The 24,328-nt window shown below is 60.9% G+C and overlaps 1 protein-coding gene across 6 annotated transcripts in view; it reads left to right on the top strand.

Annotated features, from left to right (window-relative positions):
• ACOT7 (acyl-CoA thioesterase 7) overlaps nt 1–24,328 on the top strand; it is a 100,746-nt gene that overhangs the window by 73,611 nt on the left and 2,807 nt on the right. For all 6 annotated transcript variants that reach the window (XM_027060583.2, XM_027060585.2, XM_027060582.2 and 3 more), the window contains exon 8: nt 10,343–10,527. In XM_027060583.2, the coding sequence (XP_026916384.2) occupies nt 10,343–10,527 (185 nt within the window). The remainder of the gene's footprint in view (nt 1–10,342; nt 10,528–24,328) is intronic.

Below are 24,328 nucleotides of genomic sequence, written 5' to 3'. Positions count from 1 at the left end.
AACACAGCAAGCGAGTGAACGTCCTGGAATGGGGGGGGCGGGGGCGGCGCGTGCCCGCCCTACATGCTGGGAGCACGTTAAGCGTAGCCGAGTTGGGTTTGGGTGCTCTGAGGGGAGGGAAAAGGTCTGCGGTGCCGCTCCCTCTCCTCTGCAGAATCCCTTCGTAACTGGTAGGTGTTTGCCACAGAGACCCCAGCGCCCTGTTAGAATTCACCCCAGGCGAGCAGCCTTGCCTGTCTTGGCTTGTCCTCCGTGGGCCGCGGGTGTGGTGTGCGGCCGTGCCTCCCTCTCTCGAGAACTCCTCCCTGCAACCAGAACCCCATTGTTGAATGCCGCTTCAAAATCCATGGTGGAAGACACCTTTACGGGCGTGACCTTGCTCTGTTCAGTGTCTCCTGAGTGCCCTTTGAGAACCGCCGACCAGGAAGAGAGACTTTTCTAGAGAATCAGCCAGTTTGCTCAGCATCAGCCCGCTCGGCAGATGTGGTCCACAGCTAGGGAAGCCTCCAGAGAATGAAGGCTGACCCCCCCCCCCCCCCCCCCCGCCACCGACCACGTCTTCACCCTCAAGCCCTTATATGACCAGGGTTATTAACTTTTGGGGACAGAGAATGATTGGCATCTGGTCCGTAGGAATTAGCAATTTTCAGGGAACACCGTGGGCTCTACTTGGAGCAGAGAGTGCTTTCCGAGACTCACGTAGCAACGGCTGGGGCAGCGCGTGTGTGCGTTGCCTTGACGAACACTCTCCGTTTCTAAAAAGATACGCTTATTCCAAAACGCAGAGAAAACAGTCTTCATTTTCAGAAACTGTAGTTTCTGGCAGGACATTCTCCTCTGGACTGGTTTCCTCCAGCGGGCAGAGTGAGGGGTGGGCCGCGTGGGCTCGCCCGGCTGCACCCTCGGGGGCTGAGCCCCCACAGTCCCTGTCCGGGGCCCCTGGCTGGTGTCCCAGCCCTGGCCTGGAGCCCGTGCCGCCCCTGGGGAGCGGAGAGGTCACTCTGCTTTCTCGGGTCACGTCTCATTTGGCGCGTCAAGGACTGTGGGCCAAGCCAGCAGTGATGGAGTCTGGTCTGTTTCTGTGCCAATGTCCTCCAGGGGCTGTTAGACGCTGTCACACCTTATCTGTTGTTTTCCGGAGGAACGTCCCCGTGTGAAGCTGTGGGCTCCTCTGTGGGAGAGCCCGCAGCGATGTACCCAGGCAAGGTCTCCGTCCTGACAGCTCAGGGCCACACCCGCTTCAGGGACGGAATGGGCGCACGTTGTCTTCAGTTCCATGGGGCCGAGGTCGCTGCAGGTGCGGCCACTGTCACGGGCTCCCGTCCTCCCACGTTCTTTGCTCCTTTCTTGGGGACATGCAGCGTGAGGCTGGGGGGGCCCTGCTGGCTGTAGGCAATCCAGGGGTGCCAGGAGCTCGCTGTGGGGGACCGGAGACTGACATTCCCGCTCGTTCTGCGTTGATTTTCTGATGCAAACCTGCTGAGATTCCCGTGAAGTCCAAACGTGTGGGGCTCTAGCTCAGCCTCCAAGCTCCTGCTGTCCGTGATCCAACATCTCCTCCGCCCTACCAGGAGGGGGCCGGGAGAGCCAGGCCGGCCGGCAGCGTGGGACCCAGCCCTCTGCACCACGGCCAGGGCCGGGGCGGAGTTCAGTGCTCTGCACAGCGCTGTGTGTGTCCCAGGGCTGCACCACAAGGGACCACAGACCTGGGGCTTCAAACAGCAGACGTTCACTCTCTCACAGTCTGGAGGCCCCAAGTCCCCAGTCCTGGTGTGGGCAGGGCCCCTCCGGAGGGGCTAAGAGAGGACCCTTCCAGCCTCTGGTGGCTTGTGGCTCATGGCCACATCACTGTACCCTCTGCCTCCACCATCACGTGGCCTCTCTCTTCTGCCTGTTCTCTTCTGATGACTCTTGTCTCAGGATGTGAGGCTCACCCAGAGAATCCAGGAGGATTTCATCCTGAGATCCTTGACTCTGGGGCATCTGCAAAGACCCTTATTCCCAGCAAGGTCACATTGTGAGGTTCTGAATGGACTTACCTTTTGGGGTGCCACTGTTTGGCCCGTTACAATGCTTTCTCTCCTAACAGCTTGGTTCCGGGTAGATGCTAGCTCACTTCCCCTTTCACAAAATGGTGAGGTGGGTAAAATCTGTGCCCCACACTACCCCTTTCCCCACATGAATGTGAGTCCTTCCCTTGCGAGAGACGGCGGTAAAGTCAGCACACAGCCCGGGGACCTGACACCTGAGGGCAGCCCCCCGGAACAGAGGAGGGACCAGCGACGTTCCCATGCGTGGCAGGAGGTGGGGTCAGGCCCAAGACCCAGACGTGTGGAAATGACAAAATGGCAACACTATAGTGCAGAACATGGAACTGCCCTCCTTCTTCTTGGGCATTGAACTAACTCGTTCCTGAGTCGAGTGTGAAATGAGATCAGCATCAGGACTATTTTTTTTTTAAGTTTATTTTATTTTGAGAGAGAGAGTAAGCAGGGAGGGGCAGAGAGAGAGGGAGAGGGAATCCCAAGCAGTCTCTGCGATGTCAGCGCAGAGCCTGACGCGGGGCTCCATCTCGTGTACCGTGAGATCAGGACCTGAGCCAAAACTAAGAGTCGGACACTTAACGGGGCTCAGCCACCCAGGTGCCCCCAAGGACCATTTTTTAAGTACTGATATTTCACAGAAAAGGCGCATGTAGGCGACGGAGTCGGTGGACATCCCAGGCCTGTGGTCACGGTGTGGCCGCTGTCCACAGCCAGCGCCCAGCCCCCGGGGCCGTGCCACCGTGCATCTCTGCGACACACAGCCCTGGAGGACGCAGCTGTAAGAGGCCGCCCCCCCCCCCCCCCCGGGAGGGGCGTCCCCCACCCTCTGAAGGTTGATCTGACGCAGTGGAGAAAAGCCCAGAATTGTCGACACGTTGCCAGCCAGGCACGCGGCCTGTTTGTGAGCTCCCTGCAGCTGCTGTAATGTCTCACCACAGAACCAGCGGCTTAGAAGGTTCGCGCCTTCTCTTACGGTTCTGGAGGTCAGGCGTCTAAAAGCGGTCCCCGGGGACTTATTTTTATAGGGTCCCTTGCTCCATTGCTGATTTTTTTTTTTTGTTTAAGTTGAGACGTTAGAATGCCAAGACAGCTGTGAAGGGAAGTAAAAGAGGAACATCGTTACCTTTGATGCCATGGTCTGGGAAGCCGTGGGCAGGAAAGCCTGAAGCTGGAGCTGTGTTGTGCAGAAGCCACGTCCCCAGACTCTTGGGTGGGAAGTGAGGGATCGCCTAGAAAATGCTTTGGGATGCAAAGCGGTTATGTAAGAAATGCCAAAGTTACTTGGCCATGTCCGTGCTTTTCTGAGAAAGCTACACTGTCGCTGCTCTTTTTGGAGCTTGAGCGCTGAGCTGTTCTTGTCGTTTTGAAGTGCTTGGCAGCCCCGCAGCTGTGGTAAGAGCAACTTTGTATTATTCTGTTTTCTTATCCTCTGTTTTCTTTTCCGAATCCCCGCAGGCCCCGCTGCGCTGCGGCGGCAGTGGCTCTGGGAGGTGGGGCCGGGCACCTGCCGGCCCCCTTGGGCCTCGCCACTCCGGGTGGCTCAGCCCTGCTCCGGGAACAGAGGAGCTGGGGTCGCAAGGGTGATTTACGCCTTGCTTGGTGGGGCGTATGCTGTGCCTGCCCCATGGCCCGGGAGCTATACTTATCCCCAGTTTTCCGATCCGGAAACCGCCCGTGCGGCAGGGCTGCTCCCTTCCAGAGCCGGGAGGGCAGGCGTCCGGGCGCAGGCATCACCTCGGCGGTGCTGAGCTTCCCCCCTGAACAGTCACGTGCAGCGCCGTTCACTGTTGACGCTCCCTCGGCCGCCCGAGTGGCAGCCGGCCCACACAGCTGTGCGTGGACCTCCTGGCTTTCTCCAGCCTCTCGAAAACGTGGCTGAGCGTCCTCGCTGTCAGGGGAGTCCGGCCCCTGGCACTGGCCTTGGCCTTGGCCTTGGCCCGGGGCCCTTTTCCCACTGAACTGAGACAGAGGCAGGCACCTTAGCCTCCTGCCTCCGGTGCCAGTCGGGCTTTGCCTGGGGGGCTTTGCCTGGGGTGGGGGGGGAAGCGCCCACCTGTGCGTCTCCCGCAACAATTGCTGGCCACACATGGCTCTTTGCCTCCTAATTAAAGGTAAGCAAAATGGAAAATGGTCGCATCTGCCACATTTCCAGTGCTCAGTAGCCACGTGTGGCCGGCAGCCACCGCATCAGACGGCACAGAGCAAGGACATCCCACTATCGCCGAAAGTTCTGGGCAGTGCTGGTCTCTGGACCTTCTGGACTCCGTCCCCGGTGTCTGACGTTCCGGGGGGAATTTCCATCAATCCTACAGTCATATAGACAGTCAGCCCAAAGCCGGGTGCCCCAGAGCCCCCGTGAGCAGGGCCCCACGACCCCGCGGCTCACTACAGATCTGGGTGCAGAGCCTCCCCGTGAGGCCGCCTGTGGTCCCAGGGTGCTCTCTGCATGCCATCTGCAGGGACACCCGCTCAGACCTCAGGGGCCTGGTTGGGGTTCCCCGGGCAGGGCCCACCTCTTGGTGGTACGCAGGGGGCTCCGCTTTATTCTGGGAATTCACAAGAGGAATTTCACAGAAGCTCCAGCTTCAGTTCGATATCTATCCGATGGTTGCACCGCCACATGGACGGCCGAAACGTACAAACTACAAGACAGTCGACAGTCGTGACAGTCCCGTCCCTTCGTTTTGGATACTTTTTAGCAAACTAACACAGGTATTGACTTCCCGGGCCCTGGATGCAGCAGCAAACTGACTTCCCTTCAGAAGCCCACTGGGTCTGGGGCTGTGTGGCTGCCGGGACCCTGGCCCCATTGTCTTTGGGATTCATTTGTTTTTACTTGGAACTTCGTTCACGTTTCTAGACTCTTTGTGTTGTCGTAGAATCCTGCTTCAAACATGGAAATGTCACGTTAAGTGCTACAAATGTACGATAAGACCCTTTCAAAATAATACGCTCTCAGCTTTATAAGTGTCACCCTCCTGATTTTATAGTCACTAACAATGCAGTGTCAGTAGCGGCCCCAAGAAACTGGATTTTACATTCAAGTCACCCGGCGTAGCGTCTGCGTGGATAGCTGTATTAATTTTCCGTGGCTGCCGTGACTGCTTCTAGAAATGTGATGGCTGGGACAGCAAACCTGCTGTGTCCCAATTCTGGAGGTCCAAGTCCAACCCGGGTCTCTGGGATAACACCACGGAGCCGGCAGGGGGCAGGCCCGTTCCTTCCGGAGGCTCCGGGAGAGAATCCGTTTCTCGCCTGTTCACCTTCCAGAGGCCTCCTGCCTTCCATGGCCTGTGGCCCCTCCACCATCTCCACAGTCACCAGGGTAGCATTTCTCTGACCCTCCGCTCCTGCCCCCTCGTCTGCTTAGGACGACCCTTGTGAGGACATCGGGCCCCCCCGGATAGTCCAGGCTGGTCGCCACATCTCAGGATCCTTAACCTAACCACATCTGTAAAGCCCCTTTGCCACGGACGGTCACATAGTTCACAGGCTCAGGGGCTTAAGACATCTTCCGGGGCCACTGCTGCACCTGCAGTCCAAGTCGGCTCATTCCACTTGACACAGGTCATTTCTGAGCTCTGCCTATGAGCTCTGTAGACAGGACTCTCAGAGAACACAGGGGAACGACAAGGGGGTCAGCTCTTGGAGGTTTCGGGGCAGCATGAGAGGACATGACCCTCAGTCTGTCCCAAGCCCCCCAGCTGCTGCTACCAGGTACCTCTGAGGTTTGGGAGATTAGCAATGAGGCGACAGAGGCCACGAGCTTCCAGGCAAATCTCAGCCTCTTACAGGGAGTTGGTGCTGGAACTCGGGTCCGGAGGGGACTTTGTGTACCGATGTCCCTGGACCCGGTGAGCGCCGCTGAGTCCCGGCCTCTCGGCCCAAGCTTGCGTACTGGGGATGCTGAGCTGTGGCCCAGGCCTCCCTCTGCAGGGTCCATTCATGCTGCGGTCACATCTCAGTGTCAGGTCTGGCAGAGCTGCTGACGTCCTGGAACCCGGAGAGAAAGGGCAGGGTTCTAAGGCTCGGTTACCCTGGGCTCCCCACAGGCTGAAAACGTAAAATGTCTCTTGCTGGTGCAGTAGTCCGTGGTATTTATTTAGACAGTGTTAGAAGTGGCATCTTGGCCAGTGTAAATGCGCCTGCTACAGAAAAAGAAGAACGCTATTTGTTTTAACCTTGACTTCTCATCGCCACGTGGGTACAAATCTCCACCCGAGACACTAACGGCGTTGTGTGGGCTCATTCTGTGCTTGGTTTGGGGTGGCTTTTCCTGGAGGACTGTTAGGGAAGGACACTCAGACCTTACCGGAAATTTCTGTCCTGGGCTTGCATCCCCATGACATACTTAACGTGGGGAGGTGACCTCCCCGTGGCCGCATTTGCAGCCCACCATTTCCTCAACTTCCCCGAGAGACGTTACTCCTGTGCCTGTTTGCAGATGAGGCCACAGCACAGTGCGGCTCCCGGCTTGCTGCCTGCCCCCGGGGACCTCCCCAGCCACTGCAGCCTGCGGGGATGGCCGGCCACCCAGGGCTCACACCGGGCCTCAGAGAGCCTGCCTTTCATGGAGACGCTTTTTGAGAACGTCTGGCCGTTCCCACTTCAGCAGCTCCGTGCGCCCTCCGTGCGCCCTCCTGGCCTCCGTCCCCCAGGCCAGGAGAGCGGCCCTGACACCAGGAGCCTGTCCTAGGTGGGCTTGTGACACCCAGCACCAGCAGCAGGTGCCATCTTCCCCCTTGACCTGGTCATGCCTGGTCTTTTTTATTTTTTTGAGAGAGAGACCACCCACGTGTGCACGTGCATACACATACACGCACACATGAGAGGGAGAGGGACAGAGGGAGAGACAGAATCTCAAGCAGGCTCTGCACTGTCAGTGTAGAGCCTGACACGGGTCTCGAACTCACAAACCGTAAGATCATGACCTGAGCTGAGACCCAGAGCCAGACACTTAACTGACTGAGCCATGCAGGTGCCCCATGCCTGGTCTTTTAAATAAACAAGCCACTCTCTGGGTGGATTTGGACGTGTGACCTAGTGGAAAAGTCCCCAGGCAATGTGTCAATGCTTTGGATGCTCAGCCTCCGCTGCCCCCTACGGAGAGCCTTTGAGCATGTGACTGCTGCGCCCGGTAGGCCCCCCCTCTCTGCAGTTTCCCAGGCAAGTTGAGGTGGACGGGAGCACAGGCTGGGGTCCTTCCCGGTCTCGGGTGGTCCTGCCCCTGTACTGGGGGAGAGATGGAATGAACCAGAGCTTGTGGAAAAGAGCCTCGCCGCCCCATCTCCGTGAGATCTCTGGGCATCCTGGCCTCCACTCGGGCAGCATGCCTCTGGCTTCGTGTCCAAGCCCCATGCTCGCCAGTAAACCACGTCGACATGGTGGCTCTCCAGCCTTGCCCGGCCTCCACGTGGTGAAGGATCCAGTGAGAAACCACCCTGCATGAGCCTCGAGGAATCGGCAGGAAGGGGGAGCCAGCCCGGGCTGAGCCTTGTGCTGGGTCTCCCAGTACCCTGCACATGATGGCTGCTGTCACCACGCTCTGGGCTGTGAGCACCCTCCCCGGGTGACCTCTGGCCACATGAGATAGGAGTGGTGGTCCCTGGAGGTGAGCGGGTCCCCTTAAGTCACACAGCCCCTGGCTGGGTGTGGTAGACCCACAGACATGTCTGGGGTGCCTCCTTTGTGCTAGGTGCACTCAGGCATAGGGCGTGACCCTCCTCCAAACATGTGCACCTATGGGGTCGTTCAGTACACGTCCTTCTGGGGCGCCTGGGTGGCTCAGTCGGTTGGGCGTCAGGCTTTGGCTCAGGTCATGATCTCACTGTCCGTAGGTTCGAGCCCCGCGTCGGGCTCTGTGCTGACAGCTCAGAGCCTGGAGCCTGCTTCCGATTCTGTGTCTTCTTCTCTCTCTGCCCCTCCCCGGCTTGAGCTCTGTCTCTGTCTCTCTCAAAAATAAGTAAACATTTAAAAAAAAAATTTTTTTCATAAAAAATAAATTAAAAAAAAAAAAAAAGGCCTTCTGGGGCGCCCAGGTGGCTCGGTCAGTTAAGCATAGGACTCTTGATTTCGGCTCAGGTCGTGATCTCACGGTCCGTGGGATCGAGGCCCAAGCCAGGCTCTGTGCTGACAACTCGGAGCCTGCTTGGGATCTTCTCTCTTCCTCTCCCTCTGCCCCTCCCCCTGCTCACATGCACATGTGTGCACATGTTCTCTCTCTCAAAAGAAGTAAATAAACTTTAAAAAAAAAACCCATGGCCTTCAACTTGGGGACGATAGGACACTTCAGGGGTCTCCTGAACCCCTGAAATCTTAAGCAAAATCAGTCTGTTCTGTTTCTCTCTGGAGAACACATGGCAAGCACAGATTCTCAGAGGGTGGAGGGGACATATGATAGAAGGGACCCCAGGAGAGGCATCTATACCCCCCCCCCCGACCTGCCCTGCATGTGCACTGGGTCTGAGGCTCCCATAATTCAGGCAGGGCCTGGCGAGCCTATGGGTCGCCTGTCCCTGTTGGTCACATAGGCAGCTCCGTCTAGGGCAGGAGGACTTGCCCGCTGACGCTTGACCCTGACGTGCTGCTCCCTGGTCTCAGCCCAGCACAGGTGTATGCTGAGTGCTCTGTTCACGACTCTACCCTTGTAGCTCACATAGTGCCACTTGTTACTGACCATGTGGCCTTCCTTCCCTCCCGGAAATGGCTGTGCACGGCATGAAGCACTCCCTGTAAGTATGAAACTGAATGTGGCATGGAACATTCTGGTACTTTATAACATGGAATAACTGCTCCTGCTTCTGGTCTGCCCACACACTCACCTCTAACAGTCACCACGCTGTCTTGACTTGTCCGTCTTCCTGGGTCTTTAAACATGTCTTGTGGGGCCTGTCTCCTTGGAGCTAGGATGTCGGGGCTCCCCCGGGGTTGTTCAAAGGTCCCCACAGCCAGCACTTCCAGGGAGCAGGACTCAGCATTACACGCCAGACCTGGGCAGGGATTTCCTTGAACCCAGCCCGGAATGAGGCCATGCTGGGGCGTGGGGGTCGGGGAGCCCTTGTGGCTACATGTTGGTGGAGGGGAAGCCATGCATATTCCCTTCGCCTGGATGTCCCCGAGGGTTAGCGCCGCCTCATGGTCCAGAGCACCACCACTGGCGATAATAACGACTGGGCACAAGGCCAGCATGTGGCCCGTCTCGTGCTTCCCCGTAGTTACCCTGTGAGGCAAGTCAAGTCTGTTCATAGGAAAAAGACTGGGCTCCAGGAGATACAGGGCCAAGGCTAGATGGTAGGTGAGGGCCCACGAACAAGAGAGCCACTGTAGGTTAGGAAGCAGCTGCCAGGGTGGATATTCGTGACCCAAGGGGCATGGGGAGCTCAGGGAGGTTGGGCTGAAGTCGAGAGAGAGGGACACCTGGCACGGTGTCATGGGAACGTATGACTTTGGACTTTATCACAGTCAACAGGCGAAACCACGCTGGTACAGGCAGGTGGTGAGCACCTGGGGACTCTGACCAGGGACAGAGCCATGGGTGTGTTGTGGGAAGGCAGTGGCTGCGGCTCGGGGGAGAGCTCTGGTCCCGTGAGCGAGCCTCACGGAGAGACGGAGAGCCTGGCAGGGCCGATGTAGTTTTGCTGGGCAGAAGGGTAGGAGGGCAGGGCCCAAAGTGCGCACAGTGGCTCTGGGGGATGTAGGACCCCGGTCACCGTGACGGCTGGCCCTACCAAGCACTCGAGGCTGCCACTAGACCGGCATCAGGAACGATGGCTGGGGAGCACGGAAGGGACCAGGGGAGGTAGAAGGAGGTTCTTCGGTGGCGCTTGGCCCAACACGGGGAGGCAGCCGCGTGGCACCAGTAAGGCCACAGTGTAGACGGTGTGGGCTGACTCGGCCTCGACGCTCCTGCAAGAGGGACGGAGCCAGCTCACCGTGCAGCCACCTGAAAGCAGGTTGGGGCCTTGCCCTCGGGCAGGCGTGTCCCCGGCATCCTTCCAGCAGACGCCGCCCCTCCCAGGGGGCACAGACCCACGCTTGGGCAGGGGGCCAGCGACCCCTCAGCTCACTGCTCACCTAGATGCCAAAAGTGAACACCTGCTCCCGAGAAAAGTGACCGCAGGGGCCGCTACTAATGAGGCGCTGTGATGTCTCGTCATCTGTACGTCCTCGTAGCATTAGAGTGATGTCGCGTAACCAGGCGTCTTCTAACGCCCCCAGTAACCCCGGTGCCTGTGCCCTCCCCACCCGACCCGGCCGCCCCGCCTGTGCCCTCCGCTGACGCGCTGTGTGCTCTGCAGGGTGCGTCATCACCATCTCCGGGCGCATGACCTTCACGAGCAACAAGTCCATGGAAATCGAGGTGTTGGTGGACGCCGACCCCGTGGTGGACAACTCGCAAAAGCGCTACCGGGCAGCCAGCGCCTTCTTCACCTACGTGTCCCTGAGCCAGGAGGGCAAGTCGCTGCCCGTGCCCCAGCTCGTGGTGAGTGACCGCCTGCCCTGCTGGGCGCCCAGGAGAGACTGAGTCAAGGGAGCCCCTTCTGGGGAGCAGGGCCCCGGCCTGGCTGCCCCCTGGCTAGGCGTCCTTGGCTGCGCCGCCCCTCAAACGTGAGGGGCTTCCCCTGTCCATGCAGACGGGGCAGGGGTGGCCTCCTCACCAGCTCTTTGCCCCGGGGGTGCTCTCTTGGGGGTGAGCACGGCGCCCCGGAGCTCCTAGTGCTCTGCACACAAGCTAAAATGGGGCCAAGGACCCTCCCGAGGGACAGGTTCTCAAGCCTGTGCGTCCTGCTCGACGGGGACCGGGCCAGACCCCTACGCCACGGGGCTGGGCATCGGGACCTCATGACCTTTTCCCTGCCTCGGCCACCTGGCCAGGCTCTGCCCCGGGCACGCAGAGAGAGATGGCAGGTGTCTGGGCTGGGCCATTGTCACGCAACCCCACACGTGGGCTGCCACCGCAGCACCGAAGGGTCCGGAGCTGGAATCCCAGCACCTTGACCAGTGCTGACCACGGGGCTGCTTGAGAGTCAGGGAGCCAGAAGCAGCAGAGGTTCAAGGTGGGTGAATGGGGAAGGTGTGGGTGTGTGGTGAGGATGCTTGGCTGGGAGATGCTCGGTAATTGCGTATCGAACAAACGAACGGACGGGCGGACGATACTCCCAGAGTTCCGTGGAGGACAGTGACGGTCTTACAGTAAGCCTCACGAATTCCTTAGCAATGCCAGTCACAGTGAGTGCCCTGCCTGGAGCGTGTCCAGGCACCTGCTAGCACACCCTCTGCGCCCCGTCACCAGCTGAGGACCGTCCCCCTCCCCCCACCCCGGGCCAGCAAGGCTGAGGCACCTGTGGAGGGTCGTACGTTCAGTCCCGCGGCACCTGGGTTTGGGTCCAGCACACGACTTGCCGTCATTCTGGGCGGGGAGCCTCTGCTCAGGCTGCTCCTGGTTTCTCCTGGGGCCGCGGTCGGGGCTTCCTGCCCTCCGTGGGGTGAGGGTGAGGGGGCGGGGTGGGGTCTCCGAGCGCCTGGCACTTTGGCAGCCCCCACAGTCCCCGCTCAGGTTGCTCCTCCAGAAGAGCAGGTACCGGAAACCTCTGTGATGGACACGCTGCAGCTAAGACCTCACTTCCTCACGTGGGCTGGGAGTCAGGCTCCCGCATGCTTCCTCACCACCTGGCTGGTGGCCTGCCTGAGGCCCGCCCAAGGCCCCGTGGGGGTGGCACTCAGGCTTGGGGGGGGGGGGGCTCGCCAAAGCCGCCGTGGCGGTGAGGCCCCTGGCGTGGCCGTGTCCTCAGGAGCCTCGGCTGCCTACAGGGCCCTGCTTCACCCTCTGCCTTTGCGCCTCCAGTGAGTCAGGTGGGGTCAAGAGATGTCTCCGATGACAGAGCAGAGACGGCTGCGAAGGGGAGGGCTGTGAACCTGGCCTTGAGGGGTAAGGGGGTTTCACCGGGCTGAAAGGAAGGAAGGCAAGAGCTGGGGCGGGAGCCCCCCTCAGGCAGACGGGCCCCAGCCCCCCATTTCCAGTGGGCCTTGTCAGCTGGACGTTTCCCACTCCGCCCGGCCGGCTGGGACATGCCTTCTGCTCTGCGGGCTCCCCCTCCAGGCTGGCAGGATGGCTTCCACCCCACCCGGCCCTTGGCCCACGTGCGTGATCCCCACTCCTGGCCACTTCTGGCCTTGACCTTTGCAGCCCCGTGTCTCTGGGTCTTGGGCCACGTCTCCTCAGAACCTTGCCTGCTCCTCGTGGCCCCCAAACGCAGGCCTTGCCCGCTGCTGGCCTAGACCCGTGTCCCACCTTTTCCATGTCTCACGGTGCCTTATCCTAAATGCCGAATTCCGCCGCACGCGGGCGAATACTTGACGTCTCTTCTCTCTGGCCTCCGGGCTCCGCAGGGTGGCCAGATCCAGGGACACCACATTGTGTCTCCCCGACCTGACACATGCACCAGGCCTCGGTGAAGGCTGTGCTCCCTTGACACAGGACTGCCGTGTCCAGACCATCCATCCGTGGCCCCTAAACACCAGGCCCTGACGGGTCCCTGTGCCCGTCCCCATCCTTGGGCGGCGGGGTCCAGGCCCTATGCTGCAGGCATCGCTGTGGTCACCGCTCACTCCCCGGCTGACTTTGCCAGCTCCGCGTCTCTCTGGGGTCTCCACACACGCCTCAAACGTGACTTATCCTGAATTGAACTCATTAACTTTCCCCCAAAACCCCACTCGTCCTCACGTGTTGTGGTCCCTTTCTCAGTGAGTCTGGGAACCCGCCTGGCCCCCCTATCCACTGTCCTGCTCGGCCCCCCACACCCAGCTGTCTCTGGGCCCCATCCCTGGCTGGATCCCTGCTCAGCCCTTGGCTCACCGGCTCCTCCATTCTTGCCGCCCTCGGTCTGATACCCTAGAGCCAAGTGGATTTGTTGAAACAAAATCAGATTTTCTCCCCTTCCTGCCTAATCTGCTCGGCAGCTCCTTGGCACCCTCAGCACGGGGTCCGGTGCCTTGGCACCCTCAGCACGGGGTCCGGTGAGGCTCTGTCCTCAGCCCCCAGACTCGTTCCTGCCTCGGGGCCTTCGTACCTGCTCTTGCCCTGCCTGGATGCCTTCCCTCAGACCGGTGCAGAGCCAGCTCCTTCCACGGTTTCTCAGATAGTTCCTGCTTAGGTGGCCTTCCCTCCGCACTCTAGATAAAGCCTGACCACCCCACCTCCCCCACCCCCGCCCCACGGCCCGGTGACCCTCTCCCCTCCCCACACCACCTCCGGGCACACGGCACCATCTCGGATCCTCTGGTGCACACGCATTCGTTCGGTATCCGGCCCCGGCCTCGGCCCTGATGTGTGACTCCAGGACGCCCAGCACAGACTGGGGCTCAGGAAGGTGCCTGTGGGGGCTCGTGGGCTTGCTGGCTTCTCCAGCCACATTCCTCCACCCCGCCGGTCAGTGCCCCGCTGGACACTTGGCAAGTGCCGGTCCCTAAACACCACAGGGGCTCCCTCCCCTCACTGCTGCGGACGCACGCGCACCATCAGGGCACGCGCGCGGGTGTGGGCATCCTGCTGCCAGGGTTCGGGGCAGGGACCCCGGCGCACTCCTGCTTCCTGGGTGCCTCCGTTTCTTCCCCTGTACAATGGCGACGGCCCCAGCGCGCGCCACAGAGGGTGGGTGAGGGTCCTGTGCGCTAGTTTATACGAGGAGCTCCACACTTGTCAGCTGCTGTTTGCTGTCCTTTCCTGGAACCCTCTGGAGCCCTCCTGGCGGGGGTCATGAGGGAAGAAGCAGGAGGGGGGCGGTCAGCATTCACTGTTGTTCCCTAGGTAGGTTCCTTCCATGGTGGCCTTGTGGACAGGGGCCTGGGGTTGGGGGGGGGGGGGGATCCATTTCCCAGAGACTATCTGGATAAAAGGAACCAGGGACCCGGAGGGCTGGGGGCAGTGGCCAGCTGCCTGTCACGGGAGAGAAGGGGCGGGAACACATCTAAGGCCACCCAGCGGGTCCCAGCCAGGCCCAGCCCCAGGACCACTGGGGCCCTTTCCTCCCCTGTCAGCTGAAGGGGTGGCCAGGGGCCCGTGGGGCTCCCCAAGTGAGTAGGAGAGTAAGGACAGGCAAGGAGTCGGCCCATCTTCATCTTGCAAAGGCTCATTCTGAGCAAATGCAAATTGACAGGGTTTTCTGGCACAGTCCGAAGTGCCAGCTAGAGCCGATTTGTAAGGCTCGCCCGCTCCTGAGCCCGGCAGCTGCTGTGGGCTTGATGGGAGGTGCTGAGGCCGCCCCTGCTGCCCCCATGCCACATGCACCCCAGAACTCAGCCCGCTGGGGAGACCAGGGCTGCAGCCGGGAGGAGGGCCTCGGTTCCCCGGAAGTCCAGTCTGCCATGGAGAGTGGCCTGCCGTCAAGGAGGCCCCCTGGGTGGGTACCCAAGACCTTCGTGGACACAGGAAACAGTCCCGGGTCTGGGCCACCCTGTGTGCGCAGAAAGCTGCCTGTGCCCTTTCTAGAAACCTGTGACGGGGGACGGGGATGTCCGTCATCGGTGGGGGGCCAGCCCAGAGGAGGAGGTGCTGGTGCCCGGCAGGGTTGCGGCGGGACGGTGGGGAAAGACACTTGCTTGAACAAAGAGCACGTGACCGAATCCCCTAAGTCTGAGGGGCCAGCAGCTAGCGATGGCCGTGTCTTCCTGCCTCACGTTGATCCAGGCTGTTATCTCTTCAGAATTAAAGATGGTCTTTGATTCTTCACTGAGGCGTCCTGGGGCCCACCCCGTGGCAGGGAGGGAGCCCCGGCCTGTCCTCCAGGGCGCGCACTCGAGGCCCGCTGACACAGTGCCGTCTGTCTCCCAGAACACGCGTGTGCTCCGCACAGCCTACGTGCCTGTGCCCGTGGTGGGCGCTCGGCCTCCTCCCCTCTCTGCCCGCCCCCCCTTGTCAGCTATTTTTAGCTTCCATCCCCAGGGACCGGCTGACACGGAAGGCAGCGCTGCTGTTTGGAGTTTTTCTTGATGAATATTTTATTCTGGGGCGGCTGTGCTCAGCAGCTGCCGGCACTTTCCAGGCTAACCATTAAAGAGGCAGATGTGGAGTATGGAGCTGGGCTGCCGGGCTGGACGCCAGGCCCAGGCCCCACTGCTGCCCTGCCTGCCTCTGAAGGCCTGTCTGTGGCCATGCACCCTGACGTCAGGGGTGGAGGGCACGCCCCAGATGGCCCTGAGCAGGGCTGCAAAGGTGGCCTGGGCAGAGAGACACCGTGGCAACCGCTAGGGTGGCTTCCTGGGGACCTGACACCAGGTTGGTCCCAGCAGTTTCTTTTTAGAAACTGGAGAACCAAATTATTTCTGTGTTGAAGGGAGGGAGCGCTGTTCTGGGGCCCCCGCCTGCCTCCCATTCTCTGGTTCAGATGCGGATGCTGCTGCCCCCAAGGGCCCCGGGGAGACAGGAGGTGTGGCTGGAGAATGTGGAGGGTGGGGTGCCAGGGGTGCTGTGTGCTGGCCTGCGGTGACCGGGGTGTGTTGACACGGGGCAGGGTGGCAGGACAAGGGGGAACCCAGCCCGGCACACAGGCAGTGCACGTTTTGAGAGAACCCTCGAATACAGCTGCTTTGTGGATCATTTGGAAAGGACTCTTTTCTCTTTAAAAAAAAAAACTATTTTTAATGTTTATTGATTTTTGAAGGAGGGGGAGAGAGAGACAGAGAATGAGCAGGGGAGGGGCAGAGAGAGGGGGAGACACAGACTCCAAAGCAGGCTCCAGGCTCTGAGCTGTCAGCACAGAGCCCGACACAGAGCTCGAACTCACGGACCACGAGATGATGACCTGAGCCGAAGTCGGACGCTTAACCGATGGAGCCACCCAGGCGCCCCTGGAAAAGGAACCTTTTCCCCAGCGAACTGAGGCCCGACTATAGAGCCACGTCACATGGGGCGGAGGGTATGAAGCCGGTTTGCTCTGCTCCTAGAAAACCCAAGCCACCGAGTGAGCCTGGCCCGCCGCAGACGGCCTTGGCTGGTGCTGGTGGATTCTCGCCTCCCGGCTCACCAGGCTGTCACTCAGCGTGCCGGGGCCTAGACGCAGAGGCCTCCGTCGTCAGCCACTGAAGTGACAAGAAAGTATTTTCTGGGTTGAAACAGGAGGCAGCGAAGCACAGTCTGCCTGTCTGCTTTCCGAGCGAGGCTCGCCCCAGCCGGAGAACGGGGAGAACGTGCGCTCAGGCGGGAGCCATTTCTGCGCCTACTGAGCACCCACTCTAGGGGCCGGGGGTGCCCCCCTAGGCCAGTGTCCAGGCAGGGCCAGTCCCTGTCACCTGGGAAGGTGACAGCTGGAGCTCACGGAGTGCCGACTCACTTCTGGGCTGGCGGATCCCCCACACTGGGGGTCAGGCTCGGTTGTTGCCATCCTGCAGACAGGTGACCGTGACAGAGGTGGGAGGTAACTTGACCGAAGTCACATGGCTGATCTGGTCCAAGGGACCTAGTGTAGGACCTTGAACCCCAGCCACGACTGCTCCCTTTCCGCCCCCGAGCCTCCATTTCCCCACTGGAGCCATCACGGGCTGAGCAGTTACTCTGCAGGACCTCTCTGAATTGTCCCAGAGATGACCTAACTGGGAGGCTCCCGGCTCCTTTGCCCTGAAGAGGACATCCGTGTCCTGCCGGACCCCAGGCACGTGGCATGCAGGCAGGGGGCTGGGGTCCTCCCGATGGCCCCGTTCCTTGAGACGAAGCATCAACAGCTAAGGAGGCTAAGGAAGCTGCCACTCCTGACCGCGGCCGGGCCTGCTCTGCACAGCCCAACGCAGCAAGGGAGCACACATCACTTCCCCAGGTTGTAGGAAAGTGGGTCTTCACCCAGGGACCGTCATGGGCAGGGTCCCCAGTGGCACAGCTTGGGGGGCCCCTCAGCGTCCTGGACACTCAACGTCCTAGAATGATGTTCACTCGCTCCCTAATTGAAGAAACTCAGACGTACTGTAGTGCGGCGGGATTGGTGCTGTTCTCGAAGGGTGTGAGAAGCCACGTTACTGAGGGAACCTGTGCTCCCTGCTGCCTCTCCCTGCCCCTCCCTGCGCAGGGGTGAGTCAGGGACTGGACTTCATGAAGCTTCTCGATCCCTTCTCTCGCTTGGTTCCGGACGCTTCACAGGGACGCTGTCTCGTGGTGGGAAAATGCCCGCATCCCCAAGCCGTTCCTGTCACCTCAGTGGTTGGTGCTGGGAAATTCCTAGTGGCCTGTGAGACCCGGGGGTGTGGGTGAGAGGGGGCAGTCCCCGCCAGCGCGGCCTTCCCCTCTGCTCTTCCTCCAACCGCCTTTACCCGTGCCGCCTGCAGATGTCCCCTGAAGCCCCACCGTGTCCCTGCCGGTCCGCCTTGGGCCCTTTGCCGGAACAGCAAGTGTTTTGGAGACCACCCTCCCATTAACATTCAACAGCCAGCTACCCGAAAGGAAGGGCCCACGGCACCAATGATACACCTTTTCTTGTTAAAACGCTCGTAGGTTCTACTCTGGAAACATTGGTCTCGTTGCTTTGTTGTGATGTTTTCAGATCCGGGTGACCCCTGGCTGTTTTAATTTCTCTCGAGTGTGAGAACCCAGAAGCAGGCTCTCGGAGGGCACGGTGAGGCCTGACTCCGGTGGCACCAGGAAGGCGGCTGGAGGAGGGGAGGCCCGTGGGCGACACTGGCCGAGGTGCAGTCTCCTGGGGAAAGGGGGGGGGACCCCCGCTGGTCAGGGCGCCCCAGGTTCCACTGCGGCCACCTTGGAACGTAAGTGAGGGAAGAGGCCTGTGAAGGTGGTTGGGACCGGACGGGGGCCAGGGCTGGAGGACCGAGGAAGGGGATTTCAGCAGGACAAGCTCGTGGCCGGTCTGTCCCGCGGGGGAACACAGACCCGCCTGCCCCTGATGGTGTAAGAAACACTGCTTCTTACTGGCACCGTGCTTTCTCCGCAAGGTGGCAAAGGCCCGCTGAATCCAGGGACACTCCTGAACCCTGTACTCAAAGGTCCAGGTGAGAAGCAGGCTCTGGAGCCCCCAGTGGTAGGAAGGATGCAGAGGGGCCTCCCTGCACGCACGCGCGGCCTCGGGCTACAGTGAGTCGGAACCGCCAGCCGGAGGGAGGTGCTTCTTCGGGGACTTTATCCACGCCCAGCTGCGCTGGACGCTCCCCGTCATGCCTTTGTCACCACCGGGGGCTCCTGTTGAGCCCCTCAGGGGTCTGAGCTCTTGAGTTGGTTGGGAACGGAAGGCGTCTGACTGCGTGTCATTGGAGCAAAGCCGCTGGTTTGAATCTTTAGCACAAACACCACGCCAGTTTGGAATCAAGGCTCTTTTGTTTCACTCTTCCATTTGTTCGATCATTCGTTCATTCATTCATTCGGCAAATGCCTCCTGGGCCAGGCCCGGCCTCAGCGAATGGCAGTTGCGATCTTTATCGTTGCTGTCCGGTGGGGACAGCCGTGTCAACGCATCTGGCTCAGGAGTGAGTGCTGTGACCACCTCCACCCCCCACCCACCCCACCCCCCCACCACCCCTGTGTCTTGGGTGAAGCTGAGGAGAAGCCGCCCGATATGATCGAGTCCTGCTTTGCCTCCTGTACCAGAGCCGTCATCCTTCGCTGCCTTTCCCCGATGTCCCCAGCTCCCGGGCCCTCTCAGAGGGGAGTCCACGGCCACTCTGCACAGCATAGCCGTCGTTCCCGAGGCTGAGCCGTGCCGCCGGGTGAGGGGCCCTGACACAGGCAATGTCACCGTTGGAGCCATCACTGGAGGCGGTCGTGGGGAGCCCCCCACGTGGGCCATCAGGCAGGGCGGTGAGGGACTCTGCTGCCCGCCCGGCCTGCTGAGGTCGCATCTGTGGGTGCAGCCGCGCTCTGGGGACACAGCTGCTTGCCAGGCTAGGGGCCCCGGATGCCAAGTTCATCCCTGCCTGGCCACACACGGGGCCCCCCACGAGGCCATGCTGAGTGGCCCCAGTCATCAGAAGACATCCTGACTGCCTGCACAATTGTCCCCAGAACACTCCTGTCTCCCATTATGAAGACGGGAGAGGGAGCGTGCGCGGCTTCCTAATTAAGAACGTCTGTGTCCCTCAGGCTCGCAGGAAGCTGTTCTGTCACCACTGGAAACCCTCTTCGCACCAGACATTCGTTAATTACAAAAAGGACAAGCTATTGATTTTACCGCGAGTGGAAGTTAGTCACTCGCCCTCCGTGCCAAGTTCCAAATGTGTGTGCTCGCGGCACAGAAAATTGCAAACTGGAAAACATTTGGTCTGCGCTGTTAGGCTCCAAGAGCCACAGGCTTTCCTCCGGTGGAAAGGAGCCCGGAAGACAGCGGCTGGCAGGAGGGAGAGGACGCAGATCTGCGGCCCCTGCAGCCAGCGGGCGGGGGCCGTTGGGGCTCCCTGAGCAGAGGGGCAGGGGCACTAATGACCCCCGTGTCTCTGGCTGGGTGTGAAGTTCCAAAGGGCCTGATGCCTTAGGTGACCCCCGGAGCCGTCCGCCCTCCTCCCCGGGCAGTGCTGGGAGTTGGCGCATTCTGTCTCTGAGGCTGTCTGTGACACGAGGACCTCCCAGGCACGTGTACAGAGAACACCCGGCCGTGTCACCTCCTCAGGTCGCTGGTCGACAGGTGTGATAACCTTGCCCTGGGAAGCTGGGGGCCATCCCTGCAGCCCAGAGCCTGGCTTCCTCACGACCCCTCCACCGTCCCCTCCACTAGGCAGGCACCTCCCCGCACCCATGGGAGAGGATGCACCGGGTCTGAGCCTCCCCCCCTCCAAGGCGCGGGCGTGTGCTCGGGCTGTGGCGCTGCTGGCCTGTGGTCCTGCGCCCTTCTCCCGGCCGGCAGCTCCACGCCCTTGAAGGCAAATGTGGTTTCCCGCAGAGGAGCTTTTTCCTTCTCCCCGCCGCCCCCAGCCCTCCATTAAAAACAGCAACAGCCAACAACTTATGTATTTATTTACTCTGCCGGATGGAGGGAGACGGGATGCAGGGAGGCGGCAGCCGGGCCGTGGGCTGGGTGGGGGCCGCGCAGGCAGCCATCTGTCTCGTTGTGTCAGCTTCACACCCGGCAGGGAAGCGGTGGCCCCTCTTAGTCACTTGGCTGGGAGGGCTGTTTGTTGGAACTCACGGCCTGGGGCGGCCGACCGTCCTCTGGCCCGCGGGGCCGGGGCGGTGCCGCCACAGAATGCCGAGCACTGCCCTGCCCACCTCTGTTTGCTTCCCTCTCCCCCTCGGATGGCCGTGAGGGGACTTGACCGTCTTTATAAATCCCTGCCCTGGCTGGACACCTTCCTGGGCAGCCGGGGGACAGGGCGCAGCGCTCACGGGGCGGGGGCGGGGGGTGCTCGATGCCTGATGTCAGCCAGACACTGCCCCTAGGCCTGGTGGGGCTCTACAGAGCCCAGAACATTCAGCACATGCCGTCATCCCGAGACCAGAAGAGAGATGAGCCCTCAGCTGGCCCCTTCCTCTGAGGCCTCGCTGAGCTGGCCGGCTGCCCGCACATCCATCACGAGTCAGCGTTCGTTCTGTCTGAGGGCAGATCCCGGCTGATGACTTCGCTGCGGAATATTGAACGTTGGTGCTGTGCACTGGCCTCTCCCTCCACCGAGTGGACGCTAGAATTTACCGTGTTTTGTGCCAGCAGCGTCGACGGGAATCATCTGCGCTTCGGCCTCTGCCCCTCCTCCGGGCACGCATTGACTGAACTAGTGAGAGAAGCGTCCGGAGCATCTGGCACACACATTCTGGAACCCCTGATGGCCTCTTGGCTGCTGAGGGGTAAGTAGCTGCAGTGGTCGGGGGCAGTCTGGTGGAGGGCGGGCTTCAGGCCTGACCGGAGCCGGAGCTCTAGAAATCCTTGCTAGACTGGATCATCACAGCCGCACGTCGGGCCCAGGGGGGTGAGGGGAGGCCAGCAGGGTGCCACCCTGCACGTGCACGGCCCCGGGGGTGAGCGCCCCCTTGGGATTGGTGCCGGGGCGCCTGGCTCGCCTCCCGAGCCCTGGCCCTGAGGAGGACCCAACATGATGCTCCCCTGGCTCGCGACTCTGATGTGTCTGTACAGACGTTCCCGAAGCTGACGAACTAGAGAGAGGATTCCTCGTGAGTGCAGGGGAAGCATGGGGTGAAACATGGGACGACAGCCCCAACTCCGGCTTCCCCTGAATGTGACAGAAGGGCGGCACACTGCTCGTGTCTGTGGAAATCCGGAAGATGCCCTGGCTGCTTATGGTGCGCCTCGGTAAACCCGGGCCCCGTCAGCCCCGTGGGTTGGCCTCACCCTCACGGGGGCGACTGGGTGTTGGAACCTGAGCCGGACAAGAGAAAGTGCACCGCACCTCCGCCCTCTCCCACAAGAGCTCGAGAAGCTTCTTGGGGAGGCGCCTAGCTCCGAGGCTGGGGTGAGGGGCTGGGCCAGGAGCACACCCCTGACCCTGGGCCCCCGGCAGGCTGGCAGGCTGGCACCAGCTCAAGAAGGGGCCTTCACCCTGGGGGCCTCCAGGTTCACTCTGGGCAACGTCGGAGGGTCACAATATTCCCCATTGCCTGCCGGGGAGCCCACGGATAAGCGCCCCTTGGCATGGGATGGCCTGGCCCAGGCTCAAATCGAGGCAGCAGTGCCCAGGCTCAAATCGAGGCTCTGCGGCTTACCAGATGCCATTTGGGCAAGCCACCCACTCCCTCTGGGGTCCTCGTTGGTGAAAGAGAAACCGCAATGACTTTGGTGCTCCTTGTGGGTTGCCGTGCAGACTGTATCGAGCTGGCGTGGTGCTGGCACGTGCTGGGGCTCAGTGTAGGCCGTTCCCTAGAAGCCGCTGCCCAGAGAACTTCTGAGAACTGCCCCAGGTTGGCCCCCTGTGCACAGCCCACGTGGGAGAAGGGGTGGGAGGGCTCCACGCTTGGTCACCGCACAAGGTTCACCTGGGCAGTCGGAGGGATATTGTCACAGACGCGTGGGTTAACTTGGGTCACCGCAGATATGATTCTGGGCCGGAGGAAGGTGCCAGGTGGGGAGGCGGGCGAGGGGGCCGCAGGGAGATAGAGCCTGGGGGGGGGGGGGGGGGAGGGGCAGTTCCCCTCCAACACCAGATTCAGTCCCTCAACTGACTGCGTGTGACTTGAAGTTCTTTGTGCCCAGGGAAGGGAGAAGGGGTCCCTGCAGCTGCCCTCATGGGTCTAGTTGGTTTTCTGTTTTTACCTTTAATTATAGAAAAATAAATGCAAAAGTAAAGAGAAGAAAGAACCCTTAAGTGGCTATCGACACGGGGCCAGTCTTGCTCATGTATATACCCTGCCCACCCCACCACCCAGGCCGGTGGAGGCCGATCTGAGACGGCATCATCGCCTCTGAGTATTTCAGTGTGTATCTGGGAGAGAAAAGAGCCCTTTGTCCTTTGTCACCGGCTTATTCTTACCAGTGGACTGGACTCTGGACAGCCCCTTGCTGGCCTGGGGGCCCGGCCTTCCTTCTCACAGTTTCTGCAGGACCAGTGGCCCCAGCAGCAGGCTCTTGAGCGTAACCCCAGCATTGCCCAGTGTTAGAAGGGCCTGGAAGGGCATCCAGATGGATGCCCGCCCCAGCGGCAGGTTACCCGGGCAGCTCACGGGGGCCACTGTGTTGAGGCCTTGGGTTGGAGAGGGTATGGGTGCTGCCCCTGCTCCTTGTAACCACACAGACAGGAGGGTCTAGGAGCTTCCCACTCCACAGATGAGGTGCCCGAGGTGATCCGGGGACTCTGCCCCTGCTGTTCCCCAAGGAGGCCCTTCCCGTGTGGTGGCTCACTCTGCTGAGCGGGTCCTGTCACCGCCACTCGCCTGACCAGATGGGGAGGACAGCCACAGTTGCCGTTGGCAGGTGACCCGCACACCTCCGTGGATCGGGACCCTCCCAGCAACCCCCATGTGCCTTGGCACCCACTCGGCTGCTCCCCCCACTCTGGAGTCTCCCCGGCAGCACCTGGCCCTTGAGACCCCCTCGTGCTGCTTGACTTTGTAGTGCGGCCGTGTCACTGTCACTTCTCGGCGTACCGGATAATCTGCCTCGCCTTCTGTGTGTTGCCGGCTACTCCGTCGGCTCCCGAGACAGGGTCCGTGCACCCGGCCCAGAGCAGCGCACGAGGGAGGAATGAATGCATGAATGAATGAATGCGTGCTGGCTCGGCCGCTGTAGGGAAAGCGCCGGGCTTAATTCAGTGAGCGTTTCCTCTGCGCCGCTCCCGCTTGTGTGCCAGGACTTGGGTGGGAGGCATCTCCGTGCCGGACCTTCTTGGTTTTCTGTGAACTGTGAGGAGGGTGTTCACCTCTGGTCGTCTGCAGATCTAATTACACGCCGTACGGTTTTCACGTACCGTAGACAGTCCGGTGGGTGTTAGTGCGTTCACAGAGACACACAGCCATCACCACAATCAAGTTTAGAACATCGTCAGCCCTCCCCCAGCCCCTGGCACCACTAACCCGTGTTCTCTGCGTGGGCGTGATTATCCTAAAGGTTTCATGGAAATGGGACTCCTACGTGAAGTGGGCGGGGCTTCTGTCGCCCTCTCGTTGGGGACGGCTAGCAGGACTTTGGTGTCCCCAGCGACCCGGTAGGGTGGGTACGGGTCCATTTTATAGAGGACGGTTTAGGGGAGTCTGCGAGCCTTATGACGGGCAAGCGGCGAAGCCAGATTCAAACCAGACTGGCCGGCCCCTCGCCCTGGCTCCAGAGAGGAGGCTGGGCGGGGTTGCGGGGCAGGATGAAGAGGCCACTCCAGGAAGGGTGTGCAGTGTGGTGGGGGTCCCGATGCGGGCCAGCCCATTCCACAGGCTGGGTGGCGCTGACCAGGGTCTATCTAGGCATCCTCCGGGGCTATGGGGACAGCTCTGAAGGCGCATGCCACATGCTGGTAGCGGGAGAGCGTAGGCAGCACCCGGCCATTCGGCCAACCCCAGGTGGTCGTGCGGCTCCTGAGGAAGAGGGGTCCTTGGCCAGATCCGTTTGGGAGGTCACCGATTCAACAAAGTCGAACAGATTTATGTAACATCAAGATCTTCAAAGCCGCGGCCCTATGCGCACAGCTTATTGTGAGCCGGCAGCTAGCATTCAGCTTCCCGCACCCACTTGGCCAGCATCCCTCAAGAATGCTACATCTTCCTTCCAGAGGTGGGGACGTCAAGGCTGGGGGTGGGGCACAGAGGCTATGGAGACCCCACTCCCGCTACAGATTTGCAGCTAGCGCCATTAACACAAATGGAACCATGATGCGTGTCCTCGAGGGAAGGAACCGAAGTGCATGGTGTGGACGGTCCAGAGGGAGCT

Source organism: Acinonyx jubatus, chromosome C1, assembly GCF_027475565.1.
Source record: "Acinonyx jubatus isolate Ajub_Pintada_27869175 chromosome C1, VMU_Ajub_asm_v1.0, whole genome shotgun sequence".
NCBI lineage: Eukaryota > Metazoa > Chordata > Mammalia > Carnivora > Felidae > Acinonyx > Acinonyx jubatus.
The sequence above is the reverse complement of the archived record's forward strand: the minus strand, read 5'-3'. Positions and strand labels throughout refer to the sequence as shown.